General features: G+C 42.8%; 1 protein-coding gene across 1 annotated transcript; it reads left to right on the forward strand.

Annotated features, from left to right (window-relative positions):
- The first annotated feature begins 3,627 nt into the window (after positions 1 to 3,627).
- asip2b (agouti signaling protein, nonagouti homolog (mouse) 2b) lies at positions 3,628 to 22,559 on the forward strand. Its single transcript, XM_024435113.2, has 3 exons — positions 3,628 to 3,999; positions 20,980 to 21,056; positions 22,152 to 22,559. Exons 1-3 carry the CDS (start codon positions 3,891 to 3,893, stop codon positions 22,317 to 22,319), a joined length of 354 nt encoding a protein of 117 aa, XP_024290881.1. The 5' UTR covers positions 3,628 to 3,890; the 3' UTR covers positions 22,320 to 22,559.
- Positions 22,560 to 26,905: the final 4,346 nt, after the last annotated feature.

Genomic DNA, 26,905 nt, shown 5'->3' on the forward strand with positions numbered 1-26,905 from the left:
TCACAGAGGGCCATATTAACATGGGAAGCGCAGTGCAGCTGAGCGCAACAGCACATCATCAATCAAGATGTAGATCTCAAGTTGATCCTGCATACAGAACCCATCGGCTTTTACAACAAAAATTCATGAACTGCTGAGCGGCACTTTGTTAGTATCAGGGAAAGGCTGCTTGCTACTGCTTGACTTAAGGGCTCTATTCAATCAGATCCGCTTTAGCTGACATCAGCGTAGTGGTGTCAGAGGTGGAACTGGGTCATCCTATGAATTATTGACCAGCTATTTAAAAAAACAAAAAACGTTTTTTTTGTAACCACAACTTAGCAAGATAGTTATTAATAACCCCTTAACAATGTATATCAACATAAATGACAGCTTACTATATTTTTATATTTTTACTACATAAAGAAAATGTGTTGCCTTTTTGTCAATGGTGTTACCTATATTTTAATGAGAATTCAGGCTTTCCAGAATGTAATTTGACAATTTCATTGACATATATGATCAAAGATAGAAAGGGATCATTCATGATAATATTAAGAAATGGTTTTGATTAGTAATAATTTTCTTTAAACAAAACACGTTTCTATAATAACATCAGTGATAGTAATACCAGTACCTGTCACGACGTCCTGACCTTAGTTCCTTTTTTATGTCTCTATTTTGGTTTGGTCAGGGTGTGAGTTGGGGTGGGCATTCTATGTTTTTCATTCTATGTTTTGTTCTGTGTGTTGTATTTCTATGTGTTTGGCCTGGTATGGTTCCCAATCAGAGGCAGCTGTCAATCGTTGTCTCTGATTGAGAATCATACTTAAGTTGCTCTTGCCCACATGGGTTTTGTGGGTAGTTGCTTTCAGTTTTTGTGTCTGCACCAGACCGAACTGTTGTTTTGTTAATCAGTGTTCAGTTCCATTATTAAAATGACGAACACGTGCTGCGCTTTGGTCCTCACCTTCTTCCACCAACGACAGTTACAGTACCCAGACAACTTATATTAAAACCATAGGAGGCTGCTAAGGGGGAGAGGGGGGAGAGGAGAGGAGAGGAGAGAGAACAGGTCATAATAATGGCCAGAATGACGTGAGAATGGAATGGCGTCAAAACACCTGGAAACCACTTACTTGATGCATTCCACTTATCCCGCTCCAGTCATTACCATGAGCCCGTTCTCCCCCACTAAGGTGCAACCAACCTCCTGTGATTAAAACCAGTAGGAACGGTAACACTAGTTACTGTAACACCAGTAACAAATCGGCAGAAAGTAGCTCAAAACACACTTCTTAAATTGTAAATAAATCACTTAATCATGTGATCAATTATTTTAATCAAATTTCCTTTTCCCCTTACAATAAACGGTGTAATATCAATGACACATATTAAGGCTTTGCATGAAATTACAAAATGAATCATCAAATTGCTAACATTTGAAGAGAGCGCAGACTCGCCATGTGTCACGCCCTGACCTTAGTATTCTTTATTATTTTGGTTAGGTCAGGGTGTGACATGGGTGATGTATGTGTTTTTGGTCCTGTCTAGGGGTTTTGTATGTCTATGGGTGTTTACTAGTCTAGGTGTTATGTATGTCCATTGTTGCCTAGATTGGTTCTCAATTAGAGGCAGCTGTTTATCGTTGTCTTTGATTGGGAACCATATTTAGGCAGCCATATTCCTTGGGTATTTCATGGGTTATTGTCTATGGTTAGTTGCTTGTGTCTGCTCTTGTTTATATATAGCGTCACTTTTGTTGTTTTGTAAAGTTTAAGTGTTCTTCGTTTCATTAAAAAGAAGAATGTATTCACATCACGCTGAGCCTTGGTCTCCTCCATTCAAGGACCATGACACCATGTGTTTTTCAAAACAGCCCTGCTTCCAATGAACCTTTGACCCAGTAAGAAGTTGGTATTTATAATGGGGTAATTCAGTGACATTAAATTGAGGGACAACTATTCCCTGTACATTACTATAATATTTAGTTGCTATTTTAGTGAAATAATCCACTAAATAACTATAATATTCCTTTATATTATGACATTTAAAATGGGAGAAAAATACATAAAACTCAATAACTAAACCACGACTCCTGACCCAATCATACAAGCTATGTTCATGGTGTTCTACAATATATATACAATTGTTTGCAATTGAACTGTCTTACATATCTTTTATAAACAAAAAAAAATCATTCAATTAAAACAACATGTTAAGTGTTTTTCCTTGTGGTTAAGGCAGAGAACTGGAAAGCCATAATTTTCATAGAATGACCCAACTGCGTTAAAGCTGTCAAATCCACAAGCAGCTCCTGGCAATGATTAGGCCATACCTGAAGTGGACATTGCCATTAGCTGCATGGAGTCTCATTAACAGAAATCCCATGCAGCCTTGTTTACAAGTTCGAACACTGGAATGTGAGATGTAATCTACACCAGGCTCAATCATGATTTAGTTTAATGACTTTTCAATTTCAGCGTAATTATTTATATAGCCCGCACTTTCTCATTCTGAACGTCTAACTAGAGTGGCCTGGTTGTGGCTTCCTGACATGGCCAGCTCTAGCCTTTTGAGGGCCCCCTGGAGGTCAGGGCCCCTGGACACCTGCCCTGCATGCCTGGTTGGTATTCAGCCATGATTACTACAAGTTTAGATAACTGGATACACTAACTTACTGATCTAAAAATTGTTAGCTGACATGGCTAATTGAGTGACTGATACAACAATAGCACATCTGTGTTACGGCTTTCTTCCGTAAAATGCAGCGTGGTGGTTACTCATGTTCTTTAATGGAAGATGAACGATACATGAAATAACTTAAATCTACAAAACGTGAAAACCTATACAGCCTATCTTGTGACAACAAGCACAGCGACAGGAACAATCACCCACAAACACACAGTGAAACCCGGGCTACCTAAATATGGTTCCCAATCAGAGACAACGAGAATCACCTGACTCTGATTGAGAACCGCCTCAGGCAGCCATAGACTTTACTAGACAACCCTACTCAGCCACAATCCCAATACCTACTAAAACCCCAATACAAAAACACACCACAAAATAAACCCATGTCACACCCTGGCCTGACCAAATAAAGAAAGAAAACACAAAATACTAAGACCAAGGCGTGACAATCTGCTGATGCACAACCACATTTTGAAGTTTAACATTATTTATTTTAACTTGGCAAGTCAGTTACGAACACATTCTTATTTACAATAACGACCTACCCCGGCCAACGTTGGGTCAACTGTGAGCCACCCTATGTGACTACAAATCACGGCCGGATGTGATACAGCCTGGATACAGCGAGTAATACAGCCAGAATTTACACCTTGTGTATTCTACTATTCTAACTCTCAACAGTAAATTGAGACCCAGACTGAAAAAAATAATTATGTCGTGTATGCTTGGACCCAGTTTGTGTTGCTTATGCATGGAGCCGGCCCTACTTCTTAACAATAATCGCAAAAATCAGCTGCCCCCAGATTTGACAGCTCCGGTTGACTCTTGATCTGATTGAATCTAGATCTTATAGTTAGGTTATGGAAAACATAATGAAACCCAAATTGGGTTGGTCAACTGTCTACTTCAAAGTCTGAAATACATTGTGGACGTGGAAGACTTGGCTACACTTAACCCCAATTGTACAACAACCCCCCACAAGAGCGAGAACCTTCTGAGTTACGATATTGATAGCATAAAGACATTTTTAGTCAAATAAATATATTCATTTACCCCCTGAGGATAAAAAAAGTTACCTGTAAGTAGCCTATCCCAACGTGTCAAATAAATGTAATAGCGTGCTCTTGCCTGAACAGTGCAGCTGCCTGAGCCTATGACATTATTATCATTGTTATTACACCCGGATTCACAGTTTATTCCAAGCATTGGAGGTGGAGATGTTGGGAAAACATTTTCTCTGGATTTATCTCATTTCGGTGTCTTTTACGTTATTTTTCACTGAGGAGCTGAAGAGGGATGGACATAAACAACATGAAAATGATTCAGGTGAAGCACTTTAGCATGTTTTCTGTTTTGATTAAACTGGGTTGTTTGCGCGTGTTGCTGAGTGAAACGATGTAACGTTACTTGAGTGCCTAGACTAGCTAGCCTACTCCGGGCAAGTAGTCATACCTTTTGCACTAAAATGGCACATTTGTCATTTATTTAACCTTTATTTTATCAGGGAGTCATACTGAGACAAGGTCCCTTTTACAGATGCACCCTGAATTACATACATTACAGAAAATACATACAATATAAATAAAACATGCTAGCAGAAAGAACAACATGGTCATAAAAAACGTAGTATTCAACCTCTTTGTTATGTCAAGCCTGAATAAGTTCAGAAGTAAAATGGTGCTTAACAAGTCACATAATAAGTTGCATGGACTCACTCTGTGTGCAATAATATCATTTAACATCATTTTTTTATGAGTATGTCATCTCTGTACCCCACACATACAGATCATTTTAAGGTCACTCAGTCGAGCAGTCAATTTCAAACACAGATTCAACCACAAAGACCGGAGAGGTTTTCCAATGCCTTGGCAAAGAAGGGAACCTATTGGTAGATTGTATTTATTTTTAATTTTTAAAGCAGACATTGAATATCCCTTTGAGCATGGTGAAGTTATAAATTACACTTTGGATGGTGTAGTCAATACACCCAGTCACTACAAAGATACAGGCGTCCTTCCTAACTCACTTGCCGGAGTTGAAGGAAACCGCTTAGGGATTTCACCATGAGGCCAATGGTAAAAACAGTTACTGAGTTTAATGGCTGTGATAGGATAAAACTGAGGATGAATCAACAACATTGTAGTTACTCCACAATACTAACATAATTGACAGAGTGGGGAAAAAAACATGCATCCTGTTTGCAACAAGGCACTAAAGCAATACCACAAAGAATTTGGCAAAGCAATTAACCTTTTGTCCTGAATACAAAGTGTTATATTTGGGGCAAATCCAATACAACATTACTGAGTACCACTGCATATTTTCAAGCATAGTGGTGGCTGCGTCATGTTATGTGTATGCATGTAATTGTTAAGGACCTTTTTTTTTCATAATAAAAAATAAACAAAAATGGAGCACAGGCAAAATCCTGGAGGAAAACCTGGTTCAGTCTGCTTTCCACCAGACACTGGGAGATGAATTCACCTGTCAGCAGGACAATAACCTAAGACACAAGGCCAAATATACACTGGAGTTGCTTACCAAGACGACAGTGAATGTTCCTGAGTGGCCGAGTTACAGTTTTGACTTAAATCTGCTTGAAAATCTATGGCAAGACTTGAAAATGGTTGTCTAGCAGCAACCAATTTGACAGAGCTTGAAAAATGTTGGAAAGAATAATGGGACCAAGTCCATTTTATGGCAAGAATAGCTCAAATAAGCAAAGAGAAATGACAGTCCATCATTACTTTTAAGACATGCATGAAGGTCAGGATCTGGAAAATGTTGAGAAGTTTGAAATGTTCTTTAAGTGCAGTCGCTAAAACCATCAAGCGCTATGATGAAACTGGCTCTCATGAGGACCGCCACAGGAAAGGAAGACCCAGATTTACCTCTGCTACAGAGGATACGTTCATTAGAGTTACCATCCTCGGAAATTGCAGCCCAAATAATTGCTTCACAGAGTTCAAGTAACAAAGAAACTAAAGAAACCACTACTAAAGGACACCAATAATAAGAAGATACTTTTTGGGCCACCATGTCTTTTGAGACGCAAAGTATGTGAAAGGATGATCTCTGCATGTGTGGTTCCCACCATGAAGCATGGAGGAGGAGGTGTGGGGGTGCTTTGCTGGTGACACTGTCAGTGATTTATTTAAGATTCAAGGCACACTTAACCAGCATGGCTACCACAGCATTCTGCAGCAATAAGCCATCCCATCTGGGACTATCATTTGTTTTTCAATGGGACAATGACCCAAAACACACATCCAAGCAGTGTAAGGGATATTTGAACAAGAAGGAGAGTGATGGAGTGCTGCTTCAGATGACCTGGCCTCCACAATCACCGACCTCAACCCAATTGAGATGGATTGGGATGAGTTGGACCACAGAGTGAAGGAAAAGCAGCCAACAAGTGCTCAGCATATGTGGGAACACCTTCAAGACTGTTTGAAAAGCATTCCTCATGAAGCTGGTTGAGAGAAAAAGAGAAAAACCCTTGAATTAGTAGGTGTGTCCAAACATTTGACTGGTACTGTAAATTAGATATTTCTGGAGTTAATTTTCAATACATTTGCAAAAATGTTTAAAAACATGTTTTCACTTTGTCATTATGGGGTATTGTGTGTAAATGGGCGGGAACCCCCCCCCCCCAATGTAATCAATTGAATTCAGGCTGATGTGGAATAAGTCTAGGGGTATGAACACTTTCTGAGGGCAGTGTATATACAAAAGTATGTGGACGACCCTTCGAATGAGTGGATTAGTCTATTTCAGCCACACCCGTTGCTGACAGGTGTATAACATCTCCATAGGCAAACATTGGCAGTAGAATGGCCTTAATGAAGAGCTCAGTGACTTTCAAAGTGGCACCATCATAGGATGGCACCTTTCCAAAAATTCAGTTTGTCACATTTCTGCCCTTCTTGAGCTGGCCCGGTCAACTGTAAGTGCTGTTACTGTGAAGTGGAAACGTTTAGGAGTAACAACGGCTCAGTCGCGAATTGGTAGGCCAAAGAAGCTCACAGAATGGGACCGCCAAGTTCTGAAGCGTGTAGTGTGTAAAACCAGTATGTCCTTGGTTGCAACACTCACTACCAAGTTCCAAACTGCCTCTGGAAGCAACGTCAGCACAAGATCTGTTCATCGAGAGCTTGTAAACTCGCCGTCAATCGGAAGCTTCATGAAATGGGCTTCCATGGCCGAGCAGCCGCACACAAAACCTAAGATCACCATTCGCAATGCCAAGCGTCAGCCGGAGTGGTGGACTCTGGAGCAGTGGAAACGCGTTCTCTGCAATGATTAATCACGCTTCACCATCTGGCAGACCAATGGACGAATCTAAGTTTGGTGGATGCCAGGAGAACGCTCACTGCCCGAATGCATAGTGCAACTGTAAAGTTTGGTGGAGGAGGAATAATGGTCTGGGGCTGTTTTTCATGGATACGGCTCCTTAGTTCCAGTGAAGGGAAATCTTAATGCTACAGCATACAATGGCATTCTAGACAATTCTGTGCTTCCAACTTTGTGCCAACAATTTGGGGAAGACCTTTTCCTGTTTCAGCATGACAATGCCTCCATGCACAAAGCGAGGTCGATACAGAAATATTTTGGCGAGATTGGTGTGGAAGTACTTGACCGGCATGCACAGACCCCTGACCTCAACCCCATCAAACACCTTTGGGATAAATTGGAATGCCAACTGCGAGCCAGGCCTAATTGGCCAACATCAGTGCCCGACCTCATAAATGCTTGTGGCTGAATGGAAGCAAGTTCCCGCAGCAATGTTCCAACATCTAGTGGAAAGCCTTCCCAGTAGAGTGGTGGCTGTTATAGCAGCAAAGGGGGGACCAACTCCATATTAATGCTCATGATTTTGGAATGAGAAGTTCAACAAGCAGGTATCCACAAACTTTTGGTCATGTAGTATATTTGTAAGCAGGGACATGATCAATATGGACACCATCCAATGTGCATATGCTTAAATCATCATACTTTTAGCTGCATTCAATACTAATTTCAGGTCAAAAAAGTTTCTGTAATACGATGACTGTAGTTCAGATAGAGCCTGGTGAAACCTGAATCAGTTACACCAGCTCTGTCAGGAGAAGCTTGTGGGAAGCTTGTGGAAGGCTACCCGGAAAGTTTGACCCAAGTTAAACAATTTAAAGGCAATCCTACCAAATACTGATTGAGTGTATGTAAACCTCTGACCCACAGGGAATGTGATGAAAGACATAAAAGCTGAAATATATTATTCTCTCAACTATTATTCTGACATTTCATATTCTTAAAGTAAAGTGGTGATCCTAACTGATCTAAGACAGGAAATTTTTACCAGGATTAAATTGCAAGAATTGTGACAAACTGAGTTTAAATGTATTTGGCTAAGGTGTACGTAAACTTCTGACTTCAACTGTTTTTATATATATATTCTGTAACAAAATGTGGAAGTCATGGGGTCTGAATGCTATCCGAAGGCACTGTGTATATACACTGGTCAAAAAAATAATGGGAACACTTAAACAACACAATGTAACTCCAAGTCAATCACACTTCTGTGAAATCAAACTGTCCACTTAGGAAGCAACACTGATGAATTTCACATGTTGTTGTGCAAATGGAATAGACAACAGGTGGAAATTATAGGCAATTAGCAAGACACCCCCAATAAAGGAGTGGTTCTGCAGGTGGTGACCACAGACCACTTCTCAGTTCCTATGCTTCCTGGCTGATGTTTTGGTCACTTTTGAATGCTGGCGGTGCTTTCACTCTAGTGGTAGCATGAGACGGAGTCTACAACCCACACAAGTGGCTCAGGTAGTGCAGCTCATCCAGGATGGCACATCAATGCGGGGCGGGGCGGCAGGGTAGCCTAGTGGTTAGAGCGTTGGACTAGTAACCGGAAGGTTGCAAGTTTAAACCCCCGAGCTGACAAGGTACAAATCTGTCGCTCTGCCCCTGAACAGGCAGCTAACCCACTGTTCCTAGGCCGTCATTGAAAATAAGAATTTGTTCTTAACTGACTTGCCTGGTTAAATAAAGGTAAAATAAAAAAGAATAAAAAATGCGAGCTGTGGCAAGAAGGTTTGCTGTGTCTGTCAGCGTAGTGTCCAGAGCATGGAGGCGCTACCAGGAGACAGCCAGTATATCAGGAGACGTGGAGGAGGCCGTAGGAGGGCAACAACCCAGCAGCAGGACCGCTACCTCCGCCTTTGTGCAAGGAGGAGCAGGAGGAGCACTGCCAGAGCCCTGCAAAATGACCTCCATCAGGCCACAAATGTGCATGTGTCTGCTCAAACGGTCAGAAACAGACTCCATGAGGGTGGTATGAGGGCCCGACGTCCACAGGTGGGGGTTGTGCTTACAGCCCAACACCGTGCAGGACATTTGGCATTTGCCAGAGAACACCAAGATTGGCAAATTCGCCACTGGCGCCCTGTGCTCTTCACAGATGAAAGCAGGTTCACACTGAGCACATGTGACAGACGTGACAGAGTCTGGAGACGCCGTGGAGAACGTTCTGCTGCCTGCAACATCCTCCAGCATGACCGGTTTGGCGGTGGGTCAGTCATGGTGTGGGGTGGCATTTCTTTGGGGGGCCGCACAGCCCTCCATGTGCTCGCCAGAGGTAGCCTGACTGCCATTAGGTACCGAGATGAGATCCTCAGACCCCTTGTGAGACCATATGCTGGTGCGGTTGGCCCTGGGTTCCTCCTAATGTAAGACAATGCTAGACCTCATGTGACTGGAGTGTGTCAGCAGTTCCTGCAAGAGGAAGGCATTGATGCTATGGACTGGCCCGCCCGTTCCCCAGACCTGAATCCAATTGAGCACATCTGGGACATCATGTCTCGCTCCATCCACCACAGACTGTCCAGGAGTTGGCGGATGCTTTAGTCCAGGTCTGGGAAGAGATCCCTCAGGAGACCATCCGCCACCTCATCAGGAGCATGCCCAGGCGTTGTAGGGAGGTCACACAGGCACGTGGAGGCCACACACACTACTGAGTCTCATTTTGACTTGTTTTAAGGACTTTACATCAAAGTTGGATCAGCCTGTAGTGTGGTTTTCCACTTTAATTTTGAGTGTGACTCCAAATCCAGACCTCCATGGGTTGATAAATTTGATTTCCATTGATAATTGTGATTTTGTTGTCAGCACATTCAACTATGTAAAGAAAAAAGTATTTAATAAGAATATTTCATTCATTCAGATCTAGGATGTGCTATTTTAGTGTTCCCTTTTATTTTTTTGAGCAGTATATATATATATATATATATATATATATTTGATATATATATATATATATATATATATATATACACACACACACAGAGTGTCTAAGGATAGTATTCAGACACCTTGACTTGTTCCACATTTTGTAATGTTACAGCCTTATTCTAAAATTGATTAAGTAAATAAAAATCCTCAGCTATCTACACACAATAAATACCCCATAATGACAAAGTGACGTTTTTTTTGTTATATTTGCAAATGTATTAAAAAAAATCAAAAATACCTTAGAAATACCTCATTTACATAAATATTCAGACCCTTTGCTATGAGATTTGAAATTGAGCTCAGATGCATCCTGTTTCCATTTATCATCCTTGATATGTTTCTACAACTTGATTGGACATGATTTGGAAAGGCACACACCTGTTCTATATAAGGTACCACAGTTGACAGTGCACGTCAGAGAAAAAACAAGCCATGAGGTCAAGGGAACTGTCCGTAGAGCTCCGAGACAGGATTGTGTCGAGTCACAGATCTGGGGAAGGGTACCAAAAAAATGTATGCGTCATTGAAAGTCCCCAAGAACACAGTGGCCTCCATCATTCTTACATGGAAGAAGTTTGGAACCACTAAAATTCTTGCTAGAGCTGGCACCCAGCCAAACAGGGGAGAAAGGCCTTGGTCAGGGAGGTGACCAAGAACCCAATGGTCACTCTGACAGAGCTCTAGCGTTCCTCTGTGGAGATGGTTGTCCTTCTGGAAGGTTCTCCCATCTCTACAGCACTCCACCAATCAGGCCTTTATGGTAGAGTGGCCAAACAGAAGCCACTTCTCAGTCATTTTTATGGTATTTATTTAAGCAGGTATGTTGAATGAGAACACATTCTCATTTACAGCAACAACCTGGGGAGTAGTTACAGGGGAGAGGAGATGAATGAGCCAATTGTAAACTGGGGATGATTCGTTGACCATGATGATATGAGGGCCACATTGGGAATTTTAGCCAGGACACCAGGATTAACACCCCTACTCTTACAATAAGTGCCATGGGATCTTTAGTGACCACAGAGAGTCAGGACACCCATTTAACACAACACCTTACACAGGGCAATGTCCCCAATCACTGCCCTGGGGCATTGGGATCTTTTTTTAGACAAGAGGAAAGGGTGCCTCCTACTGGCCCTCCAACACCCCTTCCTGCAGCATCTGGTCTCCCATCCAGGGACTGACCAGAACCAATCCTGCTTAGCTTCAGAAGCAAGCCAGCAGTGGGATGCAGAGTATTATGCTGCTGGCAAAAAAAGGAACATGACAGGCACATGACAGCCCGCTTGGAGTTTGCCAAAAGGCACCTAAAGACTCTCGGACCATGAGAAACAAGATTCTCTGGTCTGATGAAACCAAAATGGAGCACTTTGGCCTGAATGCATCACGTCTGGAGGAACCCTGGCACCATCCCTACGGTGAAGCATAGTGGTGGAGGCATCATGCTGTGGGGATGTTTTTCAACAACATCAGACTGGGAGACAAGTAAGGATCGAGGGAAAGATGAAAGGAGCAAAGTACAGAGAGATCCTTGCTGAAAACATGCTCCAGAGCCCTCAGGACATCAGACTGGGGCGAAGGTTCACCTTCCAACAGGACAACAACGATAAACACACAGCCAAGACAATGCAAGAGTGGCTTCGGGACAAGTCTCTGAATGTCCTTGAGTGGACCAGCCAAATCCCGGACTTGAACCCAATCAAACATCTCTGGAGAGACCTGACAATAGTTATACAGCAACGCTCCCCATCCAACCTGACAGAGATTGAGAGGATCTGCAGAGAAGATTGGGAGAAACTCCCCAAATACAGGTGTGCCAAGCTTGTAGCGAAATACACAAGAAGACTCATTGCTGTAATCACTGCCAAAAGGTGCTTCAACAAAGTACTGAGTAAAGGGTCTGAATTCTTATGTAAATGTGATATGTTATATTTGTATTTTTAATACATTTGCTAAAATTTCTACAAACCCGTTTTTGCTTTGTCATTATGGGGTATTGTGTGTAGATTGGTGAAAAAACAAACAAATTAATATATATTAGAATAAGGCTGTAATGTAACAAAATGTAGAAAAAGTTTAGGGGTCTGAATACTTTCAGAAGACACTGTATAATTTTTATATATAATTATTGACAGATTGCTAGGGTGATGGTTTATGTGGTACATTTTGCATTTGTTTAAAGGAAGTATATGGCAAACAATTTCCATTATTTCATTGTGAATAAAAAAACATCAGCTGGCGTACACCCAGAAAAATGATTTTATGTGGAGGTGCTGACTAATAGCGAATAAACTATACAAATAAAGAGAGTCGCACACTCTATATATGAAAATAATATTGATGATATTAAATAGTAGTGAAGAGCGATTAATGCTTTTTGAGGTTGGTTTGATTTCAGTTTGATTAATAAATTATCAAAGTAATCGGTTTCAAATATTGTTTTAAACAATAAATGCACCGTGCATTTTGTGGGTTGAATGCTGTAACAACACAGAATAAAACAATTAATACAAGTTCCGTGATGGTAGTGATTGACCATTTATTAACCATAATTTATTCACATGACTTTAATCAAATATTTCAGTTGTTGTGTATATTACATTTGTTTTATTTGATGACTTTATTATTTCATTCCAAGTCATCATCTCATCTCTAAAGAGCTGCTGCCTATGCTCTCTGACAAATCTCTATTTTGTACTTCTTCACAGTAAATAAGACCATGCTTTTATGGCTGCTGAATACCAACTATCAATCATTTAGATCATGTATTTTCATGTAGAGACACCTCACATGCCAACTGCTCTCGAATCTCTGTCCCTCTTGCACATTCTCCTCTTGAACAGTCATCTCTCTTTTATGTAGCAAGCATAAAAGAAACACAGACCAGACAAGTAGGCGTACAAGGGATTATGGTCATTGTAGTTAATTACCACATTTCCTGCAGCATATTGGCCCGTTGAAACTACATCGCACAGTTCGGGCTTGATCTGATTTATCTCTAGAGAAACTGCCACTGCGCACCTCAGCTCACAGAAAAAACCTAAGGAAATAGAATAATTGAACCTACAACTTTCAATTAGTCGCCGAAATTGCAGTTAATGCTCAGCACTATTATATAGACGTGATTTTTACAATACACTTATCATCATTATAAAATGTCACCCGACCATGCATGCAATTCCCACCATGTAGACTAATAAAATTGTAATTGCTGTGCATAACATATGGAATGGAATCAGTAGAGGCTGGTGGGAGGAATTATAGGAGGACAGGCTCATTGTCATAGCTGGAATTAAAGAAATGAAAAGGTATCAAACATTTGGAAACCACATATTTGACTATTGACATATTGATTCCATTTCAGCCATTACAATGAGCCCGTGCTCCTATAGCTCCTCCCACCATCCGCCATTGAATGGGATACCTTTGTATAGCCTACCTTTATTACTAAAACTGTAATGAAAATCAAATTATTGTCATTCATGGCCCATACATAGCCTACTTCTAAATTGCTCCCATTCTCCTTTGTGGCCACAAACAGCTTCTAGGACTGGACAAAATACAATACTGCTTTCAACGTTCACGTTCAATATCACATTTACATTTCAAGTTCAATATGGCTTGTAAAGGTCTTCTTCTTCTTTGGTATTATGTCGGTCTGCAAACAAATGCCATAGGTGCATGCTGCCACCTTCTGCATTGGCTGTGTGTCAGCCTACTATTTTGTAGTTTGAATTCATTACACTTTGTGATAAAATTGTCCTACCAACTAACCCAACACCAATTAAAACCTCATCACTATTCCACTACTTTAGCCCTTTCTGATCCTGCACCAGACCAGCAGCCTGGGAGGACGGGACGCTATATCGTTCTCTGCAGCTACCACCATAACATCCATCCTCATTATGTTCCATTCCTGCGGTACAGTTGACAACCATGGTCATAAATGCCAACAAAACAACCTTACAGAAGTGCGTGTTTTTCCTATCACTCTCTATTGACCTTGGCCTAGTCACAGGATCCTTCACGCTGGACCCATCTTCCTCCACTACTATCTTCTACCTAGCAACCTCAACCTGCTTTTCTCTCACCGGGCACTTGTGATCTGCAGCATCATCGGTACCCCTACAGTTTAAACATACAACTTTTCCCACTGATACTACACATTCCCTTGTCTCATGTCCTCCTAAACACTTCTCACATCTAGGAATCTCCCTCTTACACACTGCTGCCACATGACCATAAGCTTGATAAATGAAACAGCCTAATGGGTTTGGGACAAAAGCTCTCACGGGATAACTGACACATCCTAACTTGAGTTTATCTAGTAAAAACTCTGCATCCAAACTCGGTAGTACAGAGAGTTTCTTCTCTGTTTCACCACACTCTCCACTGGGTCTGCATCGCACCAAACGCCAGGTGTCACAGACACCGGGAATCTTCAATTTCCTCCTCAACACTTAATGCCATGCCAGTTATTACTCCTTTCAATGACGCCCTACTCCGGGGTGTGGAGCGACCTTTGGTCGGCAGAAACGCAAAAAGTGACACGATTCCACTTCGAGTCACTTTCACTGACTCAACATTCCCCAACCTCTTCTCCACCCAACCTGACACCACATATGGATCAGCCATGTTCCTTTTTCCTTCTGCAGCACTCCATATTAATCTTAATATGGTCCACTCTCTTCTTTTTTCCCTGCTTGCCTTCTTACCGACCTCAATGGGTTCCCTTGACTCCATCTTCAAGTCCCACAACCATTCGGGCGTACCCGCCATCTTGGGACTCCGCCGAGACAGCCCTCACTTTTAAAGGTCAGTAATGTTCAAGGAAGGGGAAACAAGGAAAGTAAGTAATTGAAGACCACAGTCCACAGTGTCTCATGAGAGGTGACATCATGTCAGTGGATAGAAGGAATTGCGAACCTGAGCTCTTAACGAAAACACCAGATTCATTCATACCTCTTTAATTAAAGACTTTAATTAAACACCCACACCAGTAAAAATCCCCTTTTCTAGCTGAAAGACGGTGGCCAGAGCTTACCCATGATGTTGCACAACGATGTAAGGAAATAAGTCATCGTTTTAGTTAATGTATGGTATATTTGGTCTTGAAGTGACAAAACCAAAATGGCCGCTTCGTGAATTCTTCTTAGCCTACGTTGCGTTTCAGGGCTGGGTTTTGTTTGAATGGTACCATCCACCAGCATGGCATTGTTAATGAATCAGAAACACCTGCAAATTTCACGAGTCGGGACTGAGCTGAGCAATATAATAGATTTGCCCTTCATTACGCACACCTGTCACCATTATTACGAGCAGCTGCTCAATAATGGACTCACCTGAACTCCATTACTTTGTTGATTTACCCCCTCTATATCTGTCTGCTCCTCTGTTTGTTCCCTATGTCAGCATTTTTCCCCTGTCCGTTATTTATTAAATGTTCACTCCCTGTACTTGCTTCTCATCTCTAGCGTCTATCAGAATGCTGACACCACTAAAGGAAGCATCAGGGAGGTGCCTCAGCTAGCTTGTCAGGCTTCCACGCCTTAGCTGGCTCGAGAGGTCTTCTTGCCTCGGTTGGCTCGGCAGGCACCCACCCCATGTCATGCTTCAGCCGGCCCATCAGGCTCCCACGCCTCAGACGGTTCATCTGGCTCCCACGCCTCAGACGGTTCGTCTGGCTCCCACGCCTCAGTGGGATCGTCAGGCTCCCATGCCTCTGCCGGCTCGTCTGGCTTCTACGCCTCAGCCAGATTGTCCAGCGGCCATGCCTCGGCCGGCCCATCCGGCTCGCCCCGGTGGGACGCCGGGTGGCTCCCCTAGAGGGGGAGTACTGTCACGTCTGCTCCCGCTCCCCCTCTCTGGCGCTTGAGGGCGCCAAGGCTGTCCTTCATTACACACATCTGTCATCATCATTACACGCAGCTGCGCAATATTGAACTCCATTTCTTTTTGATCACCCCCTCTATAGCTGTCTGCACCTCAGTTTGATCCCTGTGTCAGCGTTGATGTCGTTATTTTTCCCCTGTCCAGACACTGTTCCTGTTCTGTTTCATGACCGTTTTTTTGTTGTCCATGTCCATTTTTGTTGTCCATGTCCATTGTTGTTGTCCATGTCCGTTGTTGTCTGTTGAATCTCTTTTTGCCCCCGTAAAAGTAGATTCCAAAAACTTTTTGATCTATTTTGTGCTGTTTTTACATCAAGTTTTGGTGTTTCGTGTGAAATGCGTTCAGGGTGTTAATTACAAATAATTTGTAGCTTGCATCATGAGCAAAGTCATTGTAGCCTATCATTTCACTTCCCCTAGCTGTGAGAACCATGCTATCCATATTACCGGATCTTCATCTTATTCTTTCTATTTCTATGGCGGATTCGCGGCTGCAATTTATGGAAGATGACAAAACTTTGAAGATAACAATAGTTGGCAAAGTCAATGATACTGGTTTCCCCTATCCGTCTGTGGCGAAGTTTTCCCTACATGCTTATGAGAAATCCAGCTTCAGAACCAGCCATAGGCTAGCTGACTAATCTTTTGAATAAGGTGTAGCAACAACAGATAACATCAGTTGGCTAGATAACGTTAGCATGCTAGCTAGCTACACTGACAGCTGTCAGTGGCCTACTTGTTGTTATTTCTACCCTCCACAATCCCACCTCCAATTCGTGAATATGTACAGTGAGCACCATAATTAATTGGACAGTGACCATTTTTTTGTTATTTTGGTTCTGTACTCTAGCACTTTGAGTTTGAAATTATACAATGACAATGAGGGTGAAGTGCAGACTGTCAGCTTTAATTTGAGGGTATTTTGATACATTTTGGATGAACTGTTTTGAAATGACCACCTTTTGTACATGGTCCCCCCATTTTAAGGTACTACAAGTATTTGTTGAATTGGATTCACAGATGTGTGTCATTAGACAGGTGTATTGATTTGTGTCGTTAGTGAATGCAGGAGAGCTGTTGATGAATAGTATTGATTCTAAACTTTGCTATTGCCTTTGGAGGTTGTTGTTGGGGTGTGACAACATGAGGAAGACAGATGTGTTAATGCAAATTAAGCTGGCCGTCATAAGGCTCAGAAATGAATATCAATCAATCAGGAACATTGTAAAAACCCTGGGCATGCCCAAGTCTAAAATTTGGTTCATCATTAACAAGAAAAAAACCACCGGTGAACTCAATTATGTCAAAAGACCCGGTAGACTGAGGAAGAACACTGTAGTGGATGACCGGAGAAAAGTCTCCATGGTGAAGAACCTGGACCCGTACAAATCAGCTGGGCTTGACAATCTGGACCCCCTATTTCTGAAACTTTCCGCCGCCATTGTCGCAACCCCTATTACCAGCCTGTTCAACCTCTCTTTCATATCGTCTGAGATCCCCAAGGATTGGAAAGCTGCCGCAGTCATCCCCCTCTTCAAAGGGGGAGACACCCTGGACCCAAACTGTTACAGACCTATATCCATCCTGCCCTGCCTATCTAAGGTCTTCGAAAGCCAAGTCAACAAACAGGTCACTGACCATCTCGAATCCCACCGTACCTTCTCCGCTGTGCAATCTGGTTTCCGAGCCGGTCACGGGTGCACCTCAGCAACACTCAAGGTACTAAACGATATCATAACCGCCATCGATAAAAGACAGTACTGTGCAGCCGTCTTCATTGACCTTGCCAAGGCTTTAGACTCTGTCAATCACCATATTCTTATCGGCAGACTCAGTAGCCTCGGTTTTTCGGATGACTGCCTTGCCTGGTTCACCAATTACTTTGCAGACAGAGTTCAGTGTGTCAAATCGGAGGGCATGCTGTCCGGTCCTCTGGCAGTCTCTATGGGGGTGCCACAGGGTTCAATTCTCGGGCCGACTCTTTTCTCTGTATATATCAATGATGTTGCTCTTTTTGCGGGCGATTCCCTGATCCACCTCTACGCAGACGACACCATTCTATATACTTTCGGCCCGTCATTGGACACTGTGCTATCTAACCTCCAAACAAGCTTCAATGCCATACAACACTCCTTCCGTGGCCTCCAACTGCTCTTAAACGCTAGTAAAACCAAATGCATGCTTTTCAACCGATCGCTGCCTGCACCCGCATGCCCGACTAGCATCACCACCCTGGATGGTTCCGACCTTGAATATGTGGACATCTATAAGTACCTAGGTGTCTGGCTAGACTGCAAACTCTCCTTCCAGACTCATATCAAACATCTCCAATCGAAAATCAAATCAAGAGTCGGCTTTCTATTCCGCAACAAAGCCTCCTTCACTCACGCCGCCAAGCTTACCCTAGTAAAACTGACTATCCTTCCGATCCTCGACTTCGGCGATGTCATCTACAAAATGGCTTCCAACACTCTACTCAGCAAACTTGATGCAGTCTATCACAGTGCCATCCGTTTTGTCACTAAAGCACCTTATACCACCCACCACTGCGACCTGTATGCTCTAGTCGGCTGGCCCTTGTTACATATTCGTCGCCAGACCCACTGGCTCCAGGTCATCTACAAGTCCATGCTAGGTAAAGCTCCGCCTTATCTCAGTTCACTGGTCACGATGGCAACACCCATCCGTAGCATGCGCTCCAGCAGGTGTATCTCACTGATCATCCCTAAAGCCAACACCTCATTTGGCCGCCTTTCGTTCCAGTACTCTGCTGCCTGTGACTGGAACGAATTGCAAAATCGCTGAAGTTGGAGACTTTTATCTCCCTCACCAACTTCAAACATCAGCTATCTGAGCAGCTAACCGATCGCTGCTGCTGTACATAGTCTATTGGTAAATAGCCCACCCATTTTCACCTACCTCATCCCCATACTGTTTTTATTTATTTACTTGCTCTTTTGCACACCAATATCTCTACCTGTACATGACCATCTGATCATTTATCACTCCAGTGTTAATCTGCAAAATTGTAATTATTCGCCTACCTCCTCATGCCTTTTGCACACATTGTATATAGACTCCCCCCTTTGTTTTCTACTGTGTTATTGACTTGTTAATTGTTTATTCCATGTGTAACTCTGTGTTGTCTGCTCACACTGCTATGCTTTATCTTGGCCAGGTCGCAGTTGCAAATGAGAACTTGTTCTCAACTGGCCTACCTGGTTAAATAAAGGTGAAATAAAAAAAATAAAAAAAAATAAAACCCCCCTGACAACAACCCAACAGATCAAAAACTCTCTCATGGATGCAGGTGTAGATGTGTCAAAGTCAACCATACGTAGAAGACTACACCAGCAGGACTACAGAGGGTACACTACAAGATGCAAACCACTGATAAGCCTGAAGAACAGAAAGGCCAGATTACAGTTAGCTAAAAAAGCACCTAAAAGAGCCCAAAGAGTTCTGGAAAAAGTATTGTGGATAGATGAGACAAAGATTAACATGTACCAGAGTGATAGAAAGAGGAACGTGTGGAGGAAAAAAATACATGCCCATGATCCAAAGCATACCACCTCATCCGTGAAACATGGTGGAGGGGGTGTTAATGGCTTGGGCCTGTAATGGAACAGGCTCACTTGTCTTCATCGATGATGTGACTGCAGACAGAAGTAGAACAATAAATTCTGAAGTCTAAAGAAATATTTTATCTGCTCAGATAAAACCAAATGCCTCAAAACTCATTGGACGGCACTTCATCATGCAACAAGACAATGACCCTAAACATACTGCTAGAGCAACGAAGGGGTTTTTGATGGCCAAAAAGTGGAAGATCCTTGACTGGCTGAGTCAATCACCAGATCTGAATCTAATTGAACATGCATTTTACATGCTGAAGAAGAGACTGAAGGCAATAAGTCCCCGAAAACAAGCAGGAACTGAAGATGGCTGCAGTACAGGCCTGGCAGAGCATCACCAGGGAAGATACCCAGCATCTGGTGATGTCGATGCATCGCAGACTTCAAGCAGTCATTGCATGCAAGGGATATGCAACCAAATATTTTAACAATGATTACTTTATTCTACATTATGTCAAACTGTCCAATGTTTTTTGATGCCCGAAAATGGGGGGGACTATGTATTAAAGCTTCTAGAATTTATAAACGGTTCATCCGATATGTATGAAAATACCCTCAAATTAAAGCTAACTGTCTGCACTTCACCCTTGTCATTGTATCCTTTCAAATTAAAAGTGCTATAGTACAGAACCAAAATAATGGGCACTGTCCAATGAATTATGGTGCTCACTGTATAAGCAGCCTGCGTCCTTCTTCGGAGGTGGAACCTAAAGGACCATTTCTGCTATAGAACAGGAATTATGTTGAAATAGGGGCCGCATTGCCCTCTGGTGGGGGCCTTTAAGCCATCATCATATGAGTTATTGCATCTGAGTGTGTTTAAAAGAGATTAAATCTCTAAAAACAGTCAATGCTTTGGAAGCCTTCTGGGGACAAAGTCTCCATTGAGTTTATGAATCAGGGTTGGTTTACTTTGGCAAGATATGTGCACACAATTATTTGAATAATTTGTCATTAACATTAACGTCTCTGTGCTTTGGGATTTTGGGCTCATGATAGGAGGAAATATTAAGATGCAATGATGTATGATAGGGCTGTACTGTTTCGTATCATAAAGCATAGTAAATTGTGTTCGTCTACATACAACATTCTGGCAGTCATAAATAACAAGTACCATTCATCCCAAGGATTGGACTGAAAAGTTCAACTTTTTCATCTAGCCTCCACCACCCGATGCTGTGTATGTACTGCATCAGATGAGCTCTTTATGATGGAACTATTGTGGCATTACGACATTTAGAGTAAAAGGTTGTATTCTTAAAGGGATAGTTCACCTGAATTACAAATATACTTCATAATATGGATTCATGCAGGGTCGGACTGGGACCACCAGCCAATTTTTGGGGGGATGTGTGAGGAAAAAACACCAGGAAATGTTGCACACTTTTATTAATGGGCTGTTCTACTGAACAACTTGCACAGACGTTCTCAGGACCTTTTCAAATGTCCAAAATCACCTGGTCTAATGCATGCTTGTTTCATATTTTCAACTATAGTTTGGAGCCAAGGGAAACCCAGGAGACTGTTTGCCAGGAGAAAGATTTCACCCCGCCAGGGACAACACTGTGTTGCAGTAAGTTGTACATTTTGTATTTTAAAAATGTAAACCTTTGTTTAACTAGGCAAGTCAGTTACAAACAAATTCTTATTTACAATGACGGCCTAGGAGCAGTGGGTTAACTACCTTGTTCAGGGGCAGAACAACATATTTTTACATTGTCAGCTCGGGGATTCAATCTAGCAACCTTTCGGTTACTGTCCCAACGCTCTAACCACTAGGTTACCTGCTGACCCTAAATCTCTACCCCCTTTAAAACTATAGCAGAAACAATGTACTAAATCATGGTTAAAGAGGTTGTGAGGACAAACTGTGTGGCTCAGTTGGTATAGCATGGCACTTGCAACGCCAGGGTTGTGGGTTTGATTCCCATGGGGGACCAGTATGAACATGTATGCACTCACTACTGTAAACTTCTTTAGATAAGCCTCTGGTAACTGCCAAGGACCGGAACGTTTTAAGTAGAATAATTACTGTAGGAAGAAATTAACCCGAAATTGATCCATCTCAAATGTAATTGTCTGAATATAAACATGAATTACTTCCCTTAGTCATTAACTAACTTCGCAATCATCTATGGGAGTTTTTCCTTATGAGTGTCAGACAAGAGGATACTGTGATAGCTGAAATTGTAATAGTGATTTAGCTGTAACTATAATTGTGTAAATTATAGTATTGTAAGGTTGACAGTAAAAATATGGATCCATCGACACTGCAACTTAGACTCAAGGTTTAATCAGTGTGTTATAACAATCTTTCAGGGGACAAATCAAATAAACAGTCAAATCATATGAGCAGAGAGCGAGGCACAAGAGGCGTGGCTTCAATTCCCACTGCTGGCACCAAATGTAAGGCAGACTAAAGAATAGATCCGTGGACACTGTGACGTCAATATTACACTCACAAATAAACAACAAATAAAATGAAAGAGCGAAACACCTGGCACGAACTCCAAACTGAACAACTCCCAGCAAACCCTATTCTTTATACTAGAGCTAGAGCATTCGCTATCAAAAACAAAAGTCTCACAATACAGGTCCCCCAGTAATAAGGCCTCATTTACTGATATGGGGTGTTCAAACATATTTTCCCCTGTGGGCGATGTTTCAGAAACACAAGCCTGAGCCTGCAGCTCCTGCCCAGCGGTGTGGTCGTCTGATGGAGAGCTGTCTCTATCATACCCCCTGCTGTGACCCCTGCGCCTATTGCCGCTGTCGCCTCTTCAACACCGTCTGCCACTGCTTGAGACTGGGCCTACACTGTCCCAAGAAGACCTAGACACACACACACACACACACACACACACACACACATTCACCACAAACACACACGCACACACACACACACACTACCACTGAACTGTCCCCAAGAAGACCCCCTGCTCTTTCCATGTCATAGACTGACCAGGCGAATCCAGGTGAAAGGTATGATCCATTGTTGATGTAATTTGTTAAATCCACTTTAATCAGTGTAGATGAAGGTTAAAGAAGGACTTTTAAGCCCCGAGACAGTTGAGACATGGATTGTGTATGAGTGCCATTCAGAGGGTGAATGGGCAAGACAAAAGATTTGTGCCTTTGAACGGGGTATGATAGTAGTTGCCAGGCGCACCGGTTTGAGTGTTTCAAGAACTGCAACGCTGCTGGGTTTTTTCACTTTCAACAGTTTCCCATGTGTATCAAGAATGGTCCACCATGAAAAGGACATCCAGCCAACTTGACACAACTGTGGGAAGCATTGGAGTCAACATGCATCCCTGTGGAACGCTTGCTACACCTTGTGGAGTCCATGCCCCGACTAATTGAGGCTGTTCTGAGGGCAAAAGGGCGTGCAACTCAATATTAGGAAGGTGTTCCTAATGTTTTGTACACTCAGTGTATCTCTCTCATAGAGGCTGGAAGAGATCACACAGAGTGACTTACTTCACAGATATTCATGCAAAATTCATTTCGACCTCATGAATGACAGATTACATATTGTAAGGCCCACAATAATTTCCACGTGTGTATCTAGACGTTGTATGAATTCATTGTGGACGTGAAACAGTATCTGTTTCATGTCCTTTCCGACATAACTACATTCATTCTGCGTTTCTATAACTATGCACCTCTGCTAGATTCTGGGTCATGTTGATCCAATGCTAACCACAAAAAAAGAAAACATAAACTTGTGACAAACATCCTCTCCATATTTTTTTCCTCTTGAATGTTTGTTAGGCTCACTCATCCTCTTTGTATTGCTATTCTCACCAGTTATCCCTGCTGGCAAAAACAATGCTCTCTGCTCAATAATAGCTTTTGCCGCTGTGGTCACATACATTTTTAAATGACTAGCAAACTCCCCGGTGGATTAAGGTGGATAAGAGGTAGTGAGAGCTTTGGGCGAGGAAAAATAACAGTTAAGAATGCAGACAATGAGTAGTAATAATGGAGAACAACCCACAGAAATGTGTTCCAAGTGAACATAACAACAACCCCAAGCACACCTCAAAAGCACCCTGGAATGGTTCAAGAAGAAACGCTGGACTGTCCTGGAGTGGCCAGCAAAGACACCAGATCTGATTCACATCCATAACACATGGCGAGAGCTGACAACAGCAGTTGGTGGAGGGCACCCTGTTGCAACTGATAATGTAATAACTGCCAATACTGTAATAGTGGCTAATTATGTAATAACTGCCAATAATGTAATACCTGCCAATAATGTAATAGTTGCTAATAATGTAATAACTGCCAATAATGTAATAGTGGCTAATAATGTAATAACTGCCAATAATGTAATAGTGGCGAATAATGTAATAGTTGCTAATAATGTAATAACTGCCAATAATGTAATAGTGGATAATAATACATTGCCTATAATTAAATAAGTATGCTGAAAGTATTACGTGATGAAGTTTCTGCACATAACGTAATAATCCAATTATTATGACATTATGCGTTACATTATAAAGTGGTAAAAAAAACTGCAATAGTGTAATAACTTAAAACAATAATGTAATAACTAAAATCACTCTTTCTTTAATGGCATGCCTACTAAGTGTCACACACTTGAGAAACACTTTGTTTTTTTGTTTTTATTTGCACCAAAGAAAACAAGTGATAGACAACAATACGGATAAAAACAAAATCAAATGGAACAAAACTGCAGGTGTGGTTGGAAGCCCACGGGCTTATATGAAAAGGTTCAGGTTGTTTGCATTTGCATCTAGACTTGCAAGGGGGTGATACTATTGCGCTTAAGTATTCACGCCCCTGAGTCAATACATGTTAGAATCACCACATTTCTTGCATTAAACTCTGTAACTGTTTTAAAGTCACCATTGGCCTCATGGTGAAACCCATGAGCGGTTTCCTTCCTCTGTGTTTAGAAGGATGCCTGTATCTTTGTAGTGACTGGGTGTATTGATACACCATCCAAGTTGTAATTAATAACTTAATTACAACTATGTACTCAAAGTAATATTCAATATCTACTTTTTTGTTTGTTTACAATCTACCAATTGGTGCCCTTCTTTGCGAGGCAATGGAAAACCTCTCTAGTCTTTGTGGTTGAATCTGTGTTTGACATTCACTGCTCGACTGAGAGACCTTACAGATAATTGTATGTGTGGGGTACAGAGATGAGTCCATACAACTTATTATGTGACTTGTTAAGCACATTTTTACTCCTAAACGTATTTTGGCTTGCTATATCATTACCACATCTTACAGTACTTATACACGGAATGAGACAGAGCTCGGTTTGTTGTTTTGGAAAGTTAGTTGTTTTGGAATGTTTTGAATGTCTATTGAAAACATTTGGTTACTAGCTACTTTTTGAGTTTGGATCCCGTGATGTGGTTGGGATCAGTTGCTGGGACCGCTACTATCTGTCCAGGTCTGAGGAGCTGTTTGGCATAGCAGCTAGCCTCTCTGTCATTATTGATTGTTAACAATATTTTTCTCCACCTCTCCCACACTAACTTAACAAAATTCAAACTTGTAATGCTTTTCTTTCATTATTTTTTATATTTTGTATGCTTGAGTACAATGGCTCACTGTTTGTTGTTGGCACTTCCTGCCTAAGATTACCCACTTTGCAAATTAAGTAATTGTCACGCCCTGGTCTTAGTATTTTGTGTTTTCTTTATTTATTTGGTCAGGCCAGGGTGTGACATGGGTTTATTTTGTGGTGTGTTTGTGTATTGGGGTTTTTCGTAGGTTTTGGGATTGTGGCTTAGTGGGGTGTTCTAGCAAAGTCTATGGTTGCCTGAGGCGGTTCTCAATCGGAGGCAGGTGTGTCACGCCTTGGTCTTAGTATTTTGTGTTTTCTTTAATTATTTGGTCAGGCCAGGGTGTGACATGGGTTATTGTAGTGTGTTTTTGTCTTAGACTACGTAGACACCCCACAAAACCCCTATGGCTGCCTGAGGCGGTTCTCAATCAGAGTCAGGTGATTATCGTTGTCTCTGATTGGGAACCATATTTAGGCAGCCATATTCTGTGAGTGTTTTCGTGGGTGATTGTTCCTGTCTTAGTGTTTTGTATTTCACCAGATAGGCTGTTTCGGTTTTCATTATTTCATTTCGTTAGTTTTGTAGTTTCTGTATGTATAGGTTTTCCTTCATTAAAATATATCATGAATCATCATCACGCTGCATTTTGGTCCGATCCTTGTTCTACCTCTTCGTCAGAGGAGGAGATAGAAGAGAGCCGTTACAGAATCACCCACCACAAACGGACCAAGTGGCGTGGTAACAGGCAACAGCAGCAGCAGGAGCAGCGCGACAAGAATTTCTGGACTTGGGAGGAAATCCTCGACGGGAGAGGACCCTGGGCTAAACCAGGGGAGTGTAGCCGCACCAAGGTGCAGCGAGAGAGGGACTGGACATGGGAGGACGAACTGGACGGTGAAGGACCTTGGGCTCAGCCTGGAGAATATCGCCGGCCCAAGGAAGAACTGGAGGCGGCGAAAGCGGAGAGACGCTGGTATGAGGAGGCAGCACGGCGACGCGGATGGAAGCCTGAGAGTCGGCCCCAACAATTTCTTGGGGGGCTCACAGGGAGTATGGCTATGCCAGGTAGGAGACCTGCGCAAACTCCCTGTGCTTACCGGGGGCTAGAGAGACCAGGCAGGCACCGTGTTATGCTATGGAGCGCACAGTGTTTCCAGTGCGGGTGCATAGCCCGGTGCGGTTCATACCAGCTCTTCGTATTGGCCGGGCTAGAGTGGGCATCGAGCCAGGTAAGGTTGGGCAGGCTTGGTGCTCAAGAGCTCCAGTGCGCCTGCACGGTCCGGTCTATCCAGAGCCACCTCTACACACCAGTCCTCCGGTGGCAGCTCCCCGCACCAGGCTTCCTGTGCGTGTTCTCTATCCAGTTCCACCAGTGCCAGCACCACGCATCAGGCCTACAGTGCGCCTCGCCTCTCCTGCGCTGCCGGAGTCTCCCGCCTGTTTAGCGCAGCCAGAGCCTTCCTTCTCTCCAGCGCTGCCGGAGTCTCCTGCCTGTTCAGCGCAGCCTGAGCTGCCAGTCTGCATGGAGCAGCCTGAGCTGTCAGTCTGCATGGAGCAGCCAGAGCTGCCAGTCTGCATGGAGCAGCCAGAGCTGCCAGTCTGCATGGAGCAGCCAGAGCTGCCAGGTTAAATGGAGCAGCCAGAGCTGCCAGTCTGCATAGAGCTGCCAGTCTGCATAGAGCAGCCAGAGCTGCCAGTCTGCATAGAGCTGCCAGTCTGCATGGAGCAGCCAGAGCTGTCAGTCTACATGGAGCAGCCAGAGCTGCCAGTCTGCATGGAGCAGCCAGAGCTGCCAGTCTGCATGGAGCAGCCAGAGCTGCCAGTCTGCATGGAGCAGCCAGAGCTGCCAGTCTGCATGGATCAGCCA

Source organism: Oncorhynchus tshawytscha, linkage group LG10 (assembly GCF_018296145.1).
Source record: "Oncorhynchus tshawytscha isolate Ot180627B linkage group LG10, Otsh_v2.0, whole genome shotgun sequence".
Taxonomy (NCBI): Eukaryota; Metazoa; Chordata; class Actinopteri; order Salmoniformes; family Salmonidae; genus Oncorhynchus; species Oncorhynchus tshawytscha.

Excerpts from the sequence above, each read along its gene's own strand:
- asip2b (XM_024435113.2), top strand. The coding sequence starts at position 3,891 with ATGTTGGGAAAACATTTTCTCTGGATTTATCTCATTTCGGTGTCTTTT. Across the intron at positions 4,000-20,979 it reads ACAACATGAAAATGATTCAG|TTTGGAGCCAAGGGAAACCC; the intron begins GTGAAGCACTTT and ends TTTCAACTATAG. Across the intron at positions 21,057-22,151 it reads AGGGACAACACTGTGTTGCA|AAACACAAGCCTGAGCCTGC; the intron begins GTAAGTTGTACA and ends GCGATGTTTCAG.